This window comes from Corvus cornix, chromosome 1 (genome assembly GCF_000738735.6).
Source record: "Corvus cornix cornix isolate S_Up_H32 chromosome 1, ASM73873v5, whole genome shotgun sequence".
NCBI classification, from domain to species: domain Eukaryota; kingdom Metazoa; phylum Chordata; class Aves; order Passeriformes; family Corvidae; genus Corvus; species Corvus cornix.
The window spans coordinates 93,521,516-93,537,397 of record NC_046332.1 but is presented as its reverse complement, the minus strand read 5'-3'; the positions used below and the strand labels follow the sequence as shown (position 1 = coordinate 93,537,397).

Here is a 15,882-nt window from a genome sequence, read left to right as displayed (position 1 = left end):
ATTTGTCACAATTATAAACAGAAGGTCGACTTCCTGACAACTTCAATATACTTTAAAAAATAATCTGTTATTGGTAGGGCAGATTTTTGGCCATTTAACAAGTTTTCATCTGTAGAGAACTTCTTGGATTTGAACTTTTGGTTTTAACTGACCCCAGAAAATGCTAAGTGTGAGCCCTGACTCTGCAGGCACAGAAGAACAAAGCTGCTTTCCTGCCTGCTTCAGTATACCTAGGGTATTTTGAGTACTTCCTATCTTGAAATATTTTACCTGGCAAACACGAGATTATTAGTATTCTACACAGTGAGATGTAATTAGCTACCCAGAGAGCTTTGGCAGAGAACTAGTATTTTAAAATTCTTTAAAAAAAACCTTCCACAGTAACATCTGAAAAAATAAAAATCAGTAGGAATTGCAGGTGTTTTCTATTTTGAAAATCCCACTTCTTAGTCTAAGGTGAGTCCTTTTAATTGCAATTGTGCATTTTTTTTCTTGCAATACTGATTATTTCTTCTCTTCCTTTCAGGAGTCCCAGGACCCTTTGGTATTCCTGGGCAGGAAGGATTTCCAGGGCCTCCTGGGATTTCAAATATATCAGGATATCCTGGTGATAAAGGTTCCCCAGGTCTAGATGGAGTGCCAGGTAATTCATGCAACAGCAGTCACTGTTATTTCTGAATTGATTCAGTAAAGTAGCCCTATTAAACACAACACTGAAATTGTTGGATGGAACTAATGGTACATCAGATAACAGAGACAGACCTCTTGAAAGCAAAAGGCAGTTCCTCCAGGTTGTCTGATGAAAGGATTTGAATTTCATGCAAATAACATTAAATAATCCAGAATTCTCTTAACAACTTTCAGAAGTATTATGCTAATCTACTACTCTAAAATCTGAGGTCTGTGGCAGACTTGTAAGTCTATTAAATATTGTGTTAATAATTTACAAAAACCTCCTATGTGAAATGACCATGCAAGCTAAATTTCATTGGAAAGCATTAGCTCTTCCCTCTTAAAAATACCTGTTGCTTATTGGAGTGCACAGTCATTTCAAACTGTGGTGCCACTCTGAAGAGCTTTTAGCAGCTGTTCCACTAACATCTTTATATGATGGAAGGAAATTTTTATGTAAACTCAGCAAAAACTTAGGCAAACCAGCTGAAAACCAGCAAAATACCTAGGCTTCCAAGTTAAAAGACAATGTTAGTTGGCCTGACTCTGTATAGTGGTTCCAACTCTCCAAGCAGTCAGGGGAGTGGAAACAGGAACACCATGCCCCAGCCAAAATGGTGAGACAAGTGTGGCTCACTCTTACTTTGCCACATACATCTTGCATTTGTATCCTCATGTGACCCAGCTTCAAAAGGCAGCACAAGAGATGCCCCACTCAAAACCCTAGTTAGTAAGTCACTCCCTCCTCAGAAACAAGGTCCAAATGCCTTGTAAGCAGCAGAGGTAACTGAAGAGAAACCTGCCAGGTTTAGCTTCAGGCAATATGCAATTCTAGAAAAAGAAGCTGTTCCCATAATTCCCAAGACAGCATGAAGTACTTCTCTGTGGAAGGTATCTTTCAGCTTTTTACCAGCTAGGCTAGTGGTTTAATGCCTTAGAAAGCCTCGAGCAGCCTAGAGAGGTAGCACGGGCAATCCAGCACTTTAGTAGCTCTAAAATCGGTACCTGAATCAGCTGCAAAGCAAATCAGCAGAAGCAAAGAGGGAGAACTATAGCTCCCTGCTCGCTCAATTTCCTGCAGTTAGAAGCTTTCAAATGAGACAGACAACAAGAGATGTTCACAGGAAAGTAGCTGAGCTGAGAGAGAGTGGAGCCTCCCCTTGACCATCTTTTATTAGGAGAAGGGGAAAGGGGAGGACTGGGGGCGGACCCGGGGTGAGCGGCCAATCAGACACTGCTAAAGAGCCTGAGTTACATTTGGGTTTGCCCGCGCTTGGAACAAAGGAGCTCGGAGTACATGGCAGAAGCAAGTGTCTTTGGGAGGGGGAGGGGAAGCTCAGAACAGGCAGCAACACTTATCTAGTTCCAGATGTTCAACTGAAGCACTAAGATACACAGAACAGTAAGTCCTTGGCTCTGAGTCAGGTACTTGATGCTCTCTGATTTCTCTCTAGCTACTTGGATAATTTAGGATGAAGCAAGGAGGCACCTAGTGAAGTGGGGTATTTACTGGTGAAGGAATAGCTCATTGAAGGCTGTATCTCAGCAGGCACCTTATTTCTGCTGAAATCTTGCTTGAGATAACACTGAATTTTGTGGGAGCTTCGTGCTCTAATTCCTCTGCCACTGCTGCAGACAGCTATGCCAGCCTGAGAGCAGGAGCAGGAGTACTGAGTAAGTCTGCTGAGGAGCTAAACATTTGCTTCCTGCTTAAATTAAGGAAATAGAACCTGATGGGATACAGTTAGATAGTTCTGTTATTTTCCTTTGTGCCCAGGTGTTAAATATAAACAGATTACAATCTATATGTCCTCTAAACAGGCTATCCAGGACCACAGGGGCAGCCTGGAGTACCTGCTCCACCAGGAAGCAAAGGAGAAAGTGGACAAACAGGTAGGGCTGGAGAAACTGGCCCAAAAGGAAGTAGAGGTGATCCTGGATCAGCAGGAAGACCTGGCCTGCCTGGATTCCCTGGACTAAAAGGTAAGGATGGGAAATGCTGATCTTGGCAGGAAGCAGGCGAGCCTTCTATGCTACAGCAGCTTTAATACCGTGACTTTTGCACTCACTTGATTTGTACTGAAATGCAATAATGCCACTTGTCATTTTGCATTAAAGGTCGTAAGGGTGAACAAGGTGTCATCGGCTTTATGGGCACAGCAGGATTTCCAGGTGATTTGGGACCTATTGGACCCAAGGGAGATAGAGGAGTAACTGGTAAGTGTGTGCAGTCAGATGTGTGACTCCTTTCTAAACCACTCATTCTCCAGCTCCACAGAGCTGATCTAACTGGCCCTGCTCTGAGCAGGAGGTTGTGCTAGGAGACCTCCAGAGTCCTCTGTCCTGCATGACTGTGTGAATCCTGGCAAATTCCAGAGGACAGATGCCTGAATTTAACATGAGAAGTCAATTTTTTGCCTTTATGAATTTAATTTGTATGAGGTGCCAACTCCAAAATCAGAGCTACTTTTTGGGGTTAAAAAAAAGAATTTCTTGTCTAAATTAGTCCTCCAGAGTAGACATACTGGATATTTAAGGAGACCTTTAAAATCCATCACTCCATCTATACCATCGTGTATTTGTGTCTCTTGAAGCCCACCAAAAGATGGTGCTGCACCTCAGAGAGCTGTGGCAGTTTGGGGGGAACTTCCCGGCTTCCTGTGTCACAAATGAGGGAGCAGTAGCATCATTAACTTCCTTCTGCTTATCTGTGTACTGTCCAAGTGAAAACAATCTCTTGAAGATTATCCCATACTTGGAGATTGTCTCATCTTGGGCATCCCATACCCACACATATTTCCCCAATATAAAACAGCTGCTATACCCAAGCTGGTTGAGTTGCAGACCATAGACCCTCTCATATGTATGCAGCCAAGTAAGAGCAACATATCTCTGGATGAAAGTACGTTAAGGAAAAATACAGGGCAGTTGGGGTTTTTTTTTTAATCAAACTATCTCATCCCCCTTCTAATGACAGGCTTCCAGGGACCTCCAGGCTCTCCTGGGCTGCCCCCTCTTCCTCCAAGGCTGGTTGCTGAGCAAGGTTCACCAGGTCCTCGTGGAAATATAGGACCTCAGGGAAGCCCAGGAGATATGGGACCTCAGGGCCCACCAGGAGATCCAGGTAGGAATCACACATTCAGACTGCAAGCTGTTCCCCTTAGCAGAATGAGGCCACCAGAGCACTGCTTGTCTGTAAGCCAGAAAGGAGAGTCAATTTTTGGTCTTCCAAAGCTGGGGCTTCAGCTTTTTTCCTCCTCCTAGCATTCAGAGCGTAAGCAAAACAGGAGAAAACTTTGGCAACACTCATGTAGCCAAATCTACACAGTAACACTCAGTAGCCAAAGCAACATCAGATATGGACCTGGCACAAACCAAGACTGAACGTGTTTGGTGGGAAAGTGCACATCCTTGTGGGAATGCTGTCAACTCAGGGAATAATGTAGTGTTAGTGACATATGGAGCTGATGCAGTGCAACTTTTGCCATGAGCCTCATCAGAGATAAGTGGTGCAAAGAGTGAAGAATTAGGGTTGTGGGGCTCATGTTGTCTTGATCCCAGCAACCTTTTCCAATGAACTTAGTGCTTTTTGCCTGAGCAAGTACCACAGGATCTTGCCTTCAGTGTAAATTAGTAAACCCAGCAGACAGGACCAAACATACGCAAGTAGAGCACATGTTAACAAGGTGGGATGGGCATGTTGATATGTCTGCAGTCACTGTGCTTACAACCATTGTTGTGTAAGGTTTCAGAGGCTCACCTGGAGAGCCAGGACTCCAGGGCAGGGGTGGCATTCCAGCTCCTCCTGGTTCCAGAGGGGAACAAGGAGGAATGGGATTTCAGGGTCCGGTGGGATTTGAAGGTAAGAGATATCACACTTCTTCCCTCTTTCTCATTTCTCTGCACTAAATTGCTCTGTAGTTACTGCATCAGTGGAAGGAGAGGGGAGGGGAGGGGAGAGGAGAGAAGGGGAGGGGAGAGGAGAGGGGAGGGAAGGGGAGGGGAGGGGGGAGGGGAGAGGAAGTGAGAGGAGAGGAGAGGAGAGGAGAGGAGAGGAGAGGAGAGGAGAGGAGAGGAGAGGAGAGGAGAGGAGAGGAGAGGAGAGGAGAGGAGAGGAGAGGAGAGGAGAGGAGAGGAGAGGAGAGGAGAGGAGAGGAGAGGAGAGGAGAGGAGAGGAGAGGAGAGTTTCTGTCTTCAGAGATACTTCAAAAGGGACAACTAATTAACTGTTAACAGTTACTGTAGAGCAGTATTTTCAGAATAAATTTTGATAGCTGTAGATGTCAGTACACTCATGAGTTTGTTTTGATCTGAGTGTATTTATTCTCTCTAAGTATCTTCATCCTAGTGTTTAACTAACAGTTACATTCATGGAGGTGAATGGCTGGGTAGGTGATACTTGGATAGATGAAGTTTAGGGGAATGTATTTGTAAAAGAAATACCTGTGTCTTTATCAAATCAAAGAGCAGAACTGTTACTATCTTAGCTAAGCACACAGAGAAAAAGGTATTTGCAGAGCATAGTTTCAAGTGTATGGATCAAATGCAAGAAGTCTAACAACTATTGGTTAATATTGGACTAAGAAAATATTTTAAAGGAAAAATATGCTCATCTGTACACAGAACTTTATTTTGACTTTCCCTAGTTCTGATGTGAAATACACTATCTAAGAAACTGGGGAGCCTAATCCAGCACCAATGTACTTCAAAAGCAATTGTTACAATCCTAGAAATGCAGCTCTTTTAACAATAACTTACCATAAAGAAAAGGCATCATGCAATTAAGCTGTTCATCAGCAGCTTAGCTGGAATATCAGCTAGCACCAAATCATTTGTGGGAGCACAAACTCAGCTGGATTCTTTCTTTTCTGCCTTCTCTAAGGTCAGCCAGGTCGCCCCGGTAGCCCTGGGCCACCAGGCATGCCGGGTCGCAGTGTCAGCATGGGCTACCTGCTGGTGAAGCACAGCCAGTCCGACCAAGAGCCAATGTGCCCAGTTGGCATGAACAAACTCTGGAGTGGATACAGCCTACTGTATTTTGAAGGACAAGAGAAAGCACACAATCAGGATCTAGGTATGTACAAATATTGCTGGCAGCAGCCTCAATTCCAAAAACTGGGACTACAGCAAACAGGCTTAGGAAGCACCAAAATGAGAATATAAAAACAGCATGTCTTCGTAGAGCGCCCCCGAATGAGCAAGTCATTAGTGTTGTTCAAGGGAACCTGTAAAGCCAGCAAAACGTTCTGGACCACAGGGCTTGTGTTGTAACCGCTGGACTCTGCCTAGCAGGCTGCAGCTCCCTGTGAGCACAGCGGGGGTTTCCCAGGGCCATGCGATCAGTCGCATCCCGGAGTCCATTTCGGACAGCCCCGCGACCTGGCTCCGGCAGCCAGCAGCGTTACAATGCACTGGTGGTAAAGAAGGCAGAGAATGGTCTCTCATGAGGGCTTGAGATGGCTTTAATCACATCTTGTCCCTGAGATGTTCAGAGGCAGAGAGAACGCATGGTCTGGGTGCGGGGTGGTTTTGTCAGGGGCCCAGGGGCAGTCCCTGGGTGGGGTTGGGGTACAGGAGCAAATAGGGAGAAACCGAGGGAAAACGAGCAAATAGGGAGAAACCTAGCCAGGGCTAGGGCAGGGAACAGGGGAACATGTGAAATAGGAACAGCAATGGGTTAACAGATCCCCACAGGCTTTCCTGACAGATACTTGGGAAAGAGCAGGAAACTGGAAAATCTGCATTGTCTTCTGTGAGAATGATTGCTTTTTTCTTCTTTTTTAACAGGGCTGGCTGGTTCATGTTTGTCTCGTTTTAGCACCATGCCATTCCTCTACTGTAACCCTGGGGATATTTGTTATTATGCAAGCCGAAACGATAAATCCTACTGGCTCTCAACTACAGCACCTCTTCCAATGATGCCCGTGGCAGAAGAAGACATTAAGCCATATATCAGTCGCTGCTCAGTTTGTGAGGCCCCAGCTGTGGCAATTGCTGTCCACAGCCAAGAAGCTTCTATTCCTCACTGCCCTGAAGGCTGGCGCAGTTTGTGGATCGGATATTCCTTCCTTATGGTATTTGGTCTCCAGTGTCACATTTTGTGCAGCAGTGGGTTTTAAATTTGAGTGTTAGTACTAGTAAGGCTGCTCTGCTTCAGAGCCAGCAAAAACAAAACCATGCATCGCACTGGGGAACCAGGGAACTACAAAAGTAATTTCTAGGAAGCAGAAGAGGAAGATGAAAATTTCTGTGAATTTCAGAGAACATTGTCTCTTGTCAGAGTAGCATCTGGAGACCTTACTTTATGTACAAAATAGTGCTTCAGAACTGAACAAAAGGACAGCTGTGACTTAACAAATAAAATTACACTGAGGTGCAGCAGTAGCATATGAAACATTTTCACAGCCAAAGATTTGGAGTTACTTACATACATCACTACTAAGAAGCTGATCTAGGGGGGAAAAAAAGCAACAACACACTTTTCCCCTTCTTTTTGAAATTTAAAAATCATTGGTGTTTGGTTGAAGATTTTGAAGCCAAAGTCTTTCACTTATTCTGGAAAGAGAGACAGCCGCTGGTTGTTTTTCAAATTAAGTTTCAGTGTTGTATCTCCAATGGCAATAAGAGCTCAGCTGTACATCCCATGGCTTACAGGATCTCTTTGATCTTGTGATCTTATAATCAGGAAAAGGGATGTTACACTTGGTGTGCAGCAGAAGACCTACTGAAGGGCCTGACCTTTTTTTGCAAGACTGTACAGAGGGATCATATGAGCACTGGAGGGTAAAGAGCAGCTGAAATGTTACTGAATGGTCTGATGCTCATTTTTCTGACTTCCTTGATAAACACGAGAGTCAAAACCTGCAGCAGCATTTGTATGTCAAAAGCCAAAAACTTAAATTTTTCAGAAAATAAGATAAAGGGAAATCTGAAATTTGTTACAGAAAAAGAAAACCACGTTTTGAGAGAGCAGGTCAATTTTTTTTTTTACCATCCCTGTGTTTGACCTTTCTTTTCCTTCTATAAAAAGCCCTGATACCAATCTGATAGTTACTTCACAAGAATACTAAGAATTAATTAAATATTTGCAAAGCCCCATGTAAACACTGAGCATTGTTAAGAGCAAATCGTCACCTTAGCAAGAACCTTTTGCCAGGACAGAGTCTGTCAGCACTGTGGTACACACAGTGAGAAGAATTCCCATTTTCCCAGCTGGCTTTTGGAGCAAATGAAGTGTTTGGTTGTACGCATTTTTGCTTCTCAGGCAACTGTGGAAGTAGAGCACACGTGTGGTTTTCTCAGAGTACATACTGTTTTATTTCCTTGGCTTAAATTTGTCACCTCCTTCCCCTGAGTAAGGTACAATCCTCAGTCAGCACAGACTCTGCCCAAACAGCCGGAGAAGTCAGCAAGCACTCCACTATCATATATCCTATACGAGTAAGCACTGCAGAAGGATAAAAAGCCATAGTCAATACCAGAAGAGATGTTACAGGCATAGAGTTGGAGCTTGCAGACCAAGCATGCAATGCCAGTGGTCATCCTCAGGTTGCCAAGCAGGGCTGCTCCCAAGCCAGGGCTCAAACAGCAGCAGCAGTTTTTACTATCTGCTTTCCACCTCCAACTGCAGAGGCCTCAAAGCTGTAATAATTTATGCTGCTTCTTACATTCCCTACATTTACAAAACTATTTAAGAACTTTATTTTCCAGCTGCTTTCTTTTACATTGCAGATTCTTTCCGTTTCTAACAAGAATTCAACAGTATAAGTTAAAAATACAGCTGTACAGCTCTTAAAGGGACAGAGAAAAGGCCCATTTTGTTAGTAACGCCTTTGACAGAAGAAAAGTAACATTCAGTTCACTATCACAGAACCTGTCAAAGGCAACAGTTGAGTGGTGTAGAGATGCATGATTTTGGTGTAATTTGCTGTCAAAAAACGTCCTACAGGGAACTAGTTATTATATAGAAGCTAATTCTGTTTCCACAGTGCTCCTCACATGCAATGCAGAGGAAGACAGACTTTATAATTTGGGAAATTCAAATTAGATGTACAGTGCAAAATTGTTCTTAGTGAGGGTAATGAAATAGAGGAGCAAGTTGCCCAGACAAGTTGTGGGAAGTCCATCCTTGGAGATACTAACAACTCTACAGCACCTTGGAGCAACTGAGGGCAACTTTGGTGTCGGCCCTGCTTTGAGCAGGGAACTGGATGAAGTAACCTCCAGTGGGCCCTTTCCACCTAAATGACTCTCCAATTCTAAGACTTCCAACAGTGAAAATCTTAACTATAGAAAAGATATTTGTTAGAAGATTTTAAAGATGCATCAGCATATGGGCTAGCTGCTTTATATCATTATAGCATAGCCAAACCCTTACACAGATGCAGGACTAGCCAACTTTCTGCTCTGGAGATAAGAATTAGGAGCAATTCTAGTGGTTTTTCTCTTTTCACACATGTAAGTTTATGAGAGCATTGCCTGAGGCTGCACTCTGAACACTGCTCTCCTTGTCTCCCTTAGCACACTGCTGCTGGTGATGAAGGTGGAGGACAGTCGCTGGTTTCTCCTGGGAGCTGCCTGGAAGATTTCAGGGCGACTCCTTTCATCGAATGCAATGGTGCACGCGGAACCTGTCACTACTTTGCAAACAAATACAGCTTCTGGCTCACCACGATCGACCAACCCTTCCAAAGCAAGCCCTCGGGAGACACACTCAAGGCAGGACTCATTCGAAGCCATATCAGCAGATGTCAAGTCTGTATGAAAAACTTATAGAAGTCTCTCACAGTATAAGGAACCACCTTATCATGTAGTTCTTATACAGTGGAGCCTTCTGTGGTGGTTAGACAATTGAATAAGTCATGTTGGTGCTTTTTTTAACTTATTACCTCAAAAGCTGAATGGAAATTAATTTTTTAAATGTCTGTAAAAGCAAATTAAGTATAGCACAAGTCTAACAGATCTAGTGCTGTGTTCTCCAACTATGCAGTATATATACACATTTTTTGCTAGTCTAATATTACATCATTTGCCAAATGATAGAAATACTCTCAGCTTTGAAACACCAAAAAAAACTTAGTAATAAAAGGTTTCCTTGGTCAGATACCCACTGCATTTACATGAAGAGAATATATGTATCTTTCTATTTACTGTATTTTCACAACAGTAAACACTAACAGCTGCAGTTCCATAAATTAACACAGGGTGATTTAAGTCCTAAATCATTGCAAAATACCAAAAATATACCATGGTCCAGAATGCTTATGTCTAGCATTGAAACCTAACTTAAGTTTTAGTATTTTATGCTTGGGCGTTTCAAACACACCCAACACAATATTTTTATTTTTTCAAGCCTCACCATGCTTTAGCACTTAACCACTGCCAATAACAAAGCCCACAGGCTCCCAAAAACAGTAACCGCAAAATGCAACTCTTTCAATTTGGTTATAAGTCTACATGATGAAAATTAGCGTTTTATTTTATAAGCTTGATGGGGTTTTTCCTAGACATACCCCAAGCCAAAGGATCCCTTGCTCCACTGTGCTGTGGACATTTCATGTGTGTCACACCACACAGCAGAAACAGCAGCAATTGGTTTTTGCATTGCACCTTTTCTCTTCTGAAATCAAGCCGCTCATCACAAACAGGCTTTAACCACATCATGTTGGAGCAGCACCCAGGATAGGGTTTGCAGGAGAAGGCATTGCTTGATGCCACACAACCCTGAAACACAGAACTTGCAGCCCTGCCAGCTGGCTCTCTGAAGGCATGCTGTCCTGGCAGCTGGGGACATGTGGCAGTGGGACAGCCACCATCCCAACGTGCACACAGTCATCCTTGCAAAAGCAAGGGGGAGGGAAGCAGGGCATTTATCTGGCACCCTCTCAAGGCACATATCTAGCACCATTATCAAAACCATACAAAAGGCTTGATAATGGCCAGAATGGCTAGCTCTTTCCTTCTGTAGAAAGAACCAATTTAGCCCAAAGTTGTCTGTCAACACTTCAAGACAGGAGGGGAAGAAGGATCAGCTACGAATTTCATGATCACATAATCTGATTAACATTTATAGCAATGACAGTTGATTTTTCAGTAACTCGCCTCGCTCCTGCTTCAGGTGCTTCTTGGCTTTTATTATTACATTCCAACCTCACTGCATCATAAATAAAACCTGTTTTTTCTACATCTCTATTTGTTGGTGATTTCTGTTTCGTAAACTTGTTTTTCCATATAATGCATATGGACTGCTCTGTTGAAATACTTTGTTTGTACTAAGGAATTAGAAAAGCACTCCCAGAAAACTCCTCCCACTGAAACTCAAACTCTTCAACCAGAATACACTTGTTTATTTCATGGCACTTAAAAAGATCTAAGAGGGAAGCTGTGTCTAAAATCACTTATTTAAGCTGAACAACTAAAATAGTATTTAATCTGTTGTTGGAATGATTAAAGAAAATAAATTCTGACATTGCAGGTTAAAACAACCTATTATTCACACTCTACAAGGTTCAGGAAAACAATATTTACCAGACTTGACAAGTGTTACCTCCACAAAAAAATATATAAATTTTGTTAAAGTTCTGGAATCATAGAATGGTTTGAATTGGAAGGGACCATAAAAATCATCTCATTCCAACCCCCCTGCTGCAGACAGGGATATCTTTCCCTAGACCAGGTTGCTCAGAGTGACATTCAACCTGGCCTGAAACACTTCCAGGGATGGGGCACCCACAACTTCTCTGGGCAACCTGTGCCACTGCATCACCACCTTCACAGTAAAGAATTTTTTCTTAATATCTCATCTAAACCTACTCTTAATTTGAAACCATTCCCCCTTGTCCTAGCACTACATGCCCTTGTAAAAAGTCCCCCTCCATCTTTCTAGTAGGCTCCCTTCAGGTACTTACCTAGCACATTGTCTGACCCAGATTAGTTGCTCATATAATTAGATATATCCATAAACAGAGAAATTACCTGAGCTTTAAACAAGCTCTCTGGCCCTGCTGTAGCTCTGAAAGGCAGCCCCTGAACAAACTTATCACACTGTTACTTATTTCAGCTAAATAAAACAGTACTGAAAACATTGCAGTCAACATGAGCTAAATCTATTCCATACTTGTCAATTCTCTTAAATTAAATGTGACAGTAACAAATACCCAAGAATAGACAACTTGCCTCTTCGACATACTGCTAGACATCGGTGGTTGTGGGATGATCACACAACTATCACTTGTGAGTTGTACAGCATGCTGCTCTGGCAATGCAGCACATTCAGGGTTTTAAGAGAACTCAAGGTTATAAAAATCTGTAAAAACTTATTATGTCAACAACAGCAGCAAACTATTTGGACTTTTGTGGCTAATATATTGCCTAATCTTCCTACGTAGCTCATTGCTTTAGCACATAGAACTTTAGCACATAGTTCTTCCACCAACAGTTGCTCTGCCTCTTCATTTTCTGACTCAATAAGCTGTTCTTAACAAGTTTCTTAACAGAGTGGTCCCAGCACAGCATTAAGTGGAATACATGGGCGTGGGGAATAAAGAAACCAACCACAAAAGCCACAGGGTGCTAAGCAGGCTTGAGCTTCTGTACTTTGTGTGCGTCATGTGCTTCAGGTCTGTGTACTCACAGCTGTGCTCCTCCAAAGCCTGCACAATCACGGCTCGGAGAAGTGGAGCGAGCTCATGCACACAAACACGTGGAACACTCACAGCACAGGACTTCACCTGGTGAGCTAATCCAGAGCACTGCATGGAAGGAGACTGACTTGTCAAATGGACTCTTAGCTGCAAGTTTACCTCCTATGAAGACAGGCTGACAGCTGGGGTTGTTCAGCTGAGAAAGAGAAGACTCTGGGGAGATCTTATAGCATCCTCAAAGTACCTAAAGGAGACATAACAAGACCTGTAGGGGACACAGCAAGGGGCAGCAGTTTTAAACTGAAAGAGGGTTCGTTTAGACTGGACAGAAGGAGGACATTTTTTTATGGTGAGGGTGGTGAGACACTGGAGCAGGTTGCACAGAGAAGCTGTGGATGTCCCTTTCCCAGGAGTGTTCAAGGCCAGCCTGGACGGGGCTTTGAGCAACCTGGTCTAGTGGCAGGTGTCGCTGCCCGTGGCCAGAGGGTTGGAACTAGATGATTCTTGAAGATCCCTTCCAACCCAAACCATTCCACAGTTCTGATTGTAGAATCCACTTTCAGGAAGCTAAAATATCTTTATTTAGGGAAAAGCTCAGCTACAGCAAAACTAAACAATCCTTTTACTGAACTATAGTGCTCCAACCTAGGATGCAATAAACCACCAGTGTTTTGCCTTGGTTTGATCAAATCTTTTGTTTCAAAGCATGGTGTATGCTTCCTACACTTTCCTGTTTGAAAACGTGCTAAAGTATAACATGCTGCTGAGCCTGGAGAAGATAAATGAGATCATATTCCCTTTCTATAGGTAACAGTGCTTCAGTATATCAACACAGGTATAGTGAAGTCAATATAGTGATGTGAGTTGGCCCCAATTATTCCCTCAGAGTGTATTGACCAAATGAGCAGAGTCTGTTCACACCCTACATGACTGTGCTTGTCTGTGGCTGCCAGAAATAGAAAATTAGCAAACAAAAAGCAGTAAACATTGCCTTGGCACAGGAAGTGTGAGATTGCTGCCAGGGGAGAGGCTGAGGGGTCACTGCCAATGTGCCAACAGCACACAAGTACAGGCAGCAGCTGCCCCTGTAACCCCATGGGGACCAGTAGCACCCCCAGACACAGCCACCCACCCCAGGTGCAGCGGGGACATGGACCTGCAGCTGTTCAGCACACAATAGTTCAAACCCCACTGAACAAGGGAAAGAAGGATCACTGCACCCCACTGCTCACAAAGAGAGAAGCAAAAACAGGCAGGAGTGCTTCCCACCATGGTGTGGGCAAGGATGTAACTAAGTGGGCTCAGAAGCTCTGCCAGCCCTATGGGCATCGGCAGAGGAGGTTCTGGCTCCTTTTGTGGCCCCCACAAGACCTAAAGCCTTTGTTGGGGTTGTCAAGGGCCCATAACAACCTCAGTCTTGCACCATCAGTGCCTGTGAGGGGCAGAAAGTAGGATGGATCCTTCCCAACCACTCTGGCACAGATCCTCCCCCGTGGGTCAGCCTGGCTCAGCCATCACCTCAGGCACAGGCTGGCCTGTAGCTCACATTCACCCAGCATGGCCAAAAATAACACCTCTCATTTCACTATATAATTAATTCACATAATGCAGACATAAGAGGGAGGGGGGGGCAGGGGAAATAAATGCTTGTAAAACAAGTTTCCTCTCCCTGGCAGGGCAGGCAGAGTCCTTTGTCCATGCTTTTACCCACCTTCACTAGTCCTGGAGAGGAGGATTTCCCTTGGCTTCAGCAGCACCACCACAATAGGCCCAGCTCTGGACAACCTACCTCTCATCAACAGCTCCCATGTATTATGCAACTGCCCAGGTATTGTCATGATTTCACAAAGGCTGGTACAGTGACAACCCATCATAACCCAGAAATTTCTCCAGGAACAAGAGCCAGAAACACTAAAAAGCCATAAACATCATGCCAGACGACAAGGGTAGCCTTGAGGGCAAAAGTGCAGCACACAAGACTGGTTCCTGTGTCATCTCATTTGGTGAAAAACACCCAAGTTGGAGCCTTCAGAAAGACTGTAAGAATTACTTAAGATGTCATATGTATCAAATGCTTGTGCAACTGAATTACAGATATTTATACCTTAAGTGTTGGATGTTAAATTTATAAATATTTTTCCTGTTCTGTACCTTCTAGATGTACATCTCCCAAAATGCCTGACCTCGAAATAAGCGCATGTTGCAGGTTCAGTTGTCAGCAGACACAGGAAGCCAGCACTGGACCTCTCACAGATGTGTCAGCAGAACCCTTTGGTCACAAACAGAACTGAGAGTGGAGCCTGTTTGTCTCTTCCCAGTCCTGAGGGAAGACTACATACTGACCCCTGGAATTTTGTTACTAGCTAGAAGGTTTCTAATTATACACATTTTCAAATACCACAGCTCAGGTGCTGTTTAGTCTTTGACAGACTGGTAAGTGTCTGCAAGCCACCAGCAAACCCAAAAGATCACAACCCTTGGTAAGACCTGTAACAATAGGAAATGAGGTAATGATTTTAAACCAAGGTAGGTGCAGACTAGATATAAGGAAGGCATTTTTACAACAAGGGTGGTAAAACAATGGAACAGCAAGCCCACAGCGGTGGTAGATGCCCCATCCCTGGAAATATTCAAGTTTCAATTGGATAGAGCTCTGAGCAACCTGACTGACAACCTACCAGCTCAATGCATGGAGGAGTGGACTAGATGACATTTAAAGATCCCTTCCAACCCAAACCTATGATTACATTATTCAATGTTCAGTGGTTTCTCTCTCAAGCCATTCTTCCCCACTACATGTGTACTACGAATTAACTTAAAAGCAGAAAACAAAGCTACTACTCTGCAGCAATTCGCTCAAGAGGATGTACTTCCAGAAAAAAGTACTTTAAATGTATTTAAGTAATAATTTAATTCACTATTTATTTAGGAATTGTCTCCCTATGTACGAAACAACTGTGATTTGGGTGGGACAGAGAGAGGCAATGAGAAAGCATAAGAATCACCAATGCTTGGTCTCAGACAATTCTAACAGAGGCATCCAAAGGAAGATGAAGGAGACAAGAGCTTGCAAAACTGAAAATATGCAAACTGCATCTTTAGGGTTTAGTGGTTGGTTGGTTTTGGGAGGAATGGGGCAGGGGGTTCAGGGGATGGGTGTGAGTGTGTTTTTAAAAACTAGAAGTTCTCCACTCTGTCTAAGTTCAGTGTGATCTCCTGGGTCACTACGTGCATTCTTTGTAGCTGAGAGGGCTGGGAAACTCTAGGAGCTGTGTTAAGTGTTACCCACTCCTTTTTACTGCAGTCAGGAGAGAAACCATGTACCTCATTACTGCTTCTTCGTAGGCCTTTTACTCCACAAAAGGCAGTTTCTTCCCCTCCTCCTGCATTAGCCCGTTTCACATCAGAAAACACCAGTCTTCACTTCCCTCCAGCTAGAGGTAATTACTACTCCAGGTAGTAATGTCATGCATAGCTGATAAACATCAAAGCTGCAGCTCTGCCTGAGAACAACTAAGGAGTGGGAAAGGAGACAGAATACAGGTACTGAACACAGTGATATTCCTAC

General features: G+C 43.7%; 1 protein-coding gene across 1 annotated transcript in view; it reads left to right on the top strand.

Moving 5' to 3' along the window:
• Positions 1-9,549, top strand: part of COL4A2 (collagen type IV alpha 2 chain) — a 146,292-nt gene extending 136,743 nt beyond the window's left edge. The window contains exons 41-48 of the mRNA XM_039550049.1: positions 527-643; positions 2,494-2,655; positions 2,791-2,889; positions 3,650-3,796; positions 4,418-4,534; positions 5,555-5,746; positions 6,460-6,746; positions 9,193-9,549. Coding sequence (XP_039405983.1) covers positions 527-643; positions 2,494-2,655; positions 2,791-2,889; positions 3,650-3,796; positions 4,418-4,534; positions 5,555-5,746; positions 6,460-6,746; positions 9,193-9,447 — 1,376 coding nt within the window. The 3' untranslated portion in view covers positions 9,448-9,549. The remainder of the gene's footprint in view (positions 1-526; positions 644-2,493; positions 2,656-2,790; positions 2,890-3,649; positions 3,797-4,417; positions 4,535-5,554; positions 5,747-6,459; positions 6,747-9,192) is intronic.
• The last annotated feature ends 6,333 nt before the right edge of the window (positions 9,550-15,882 follow it).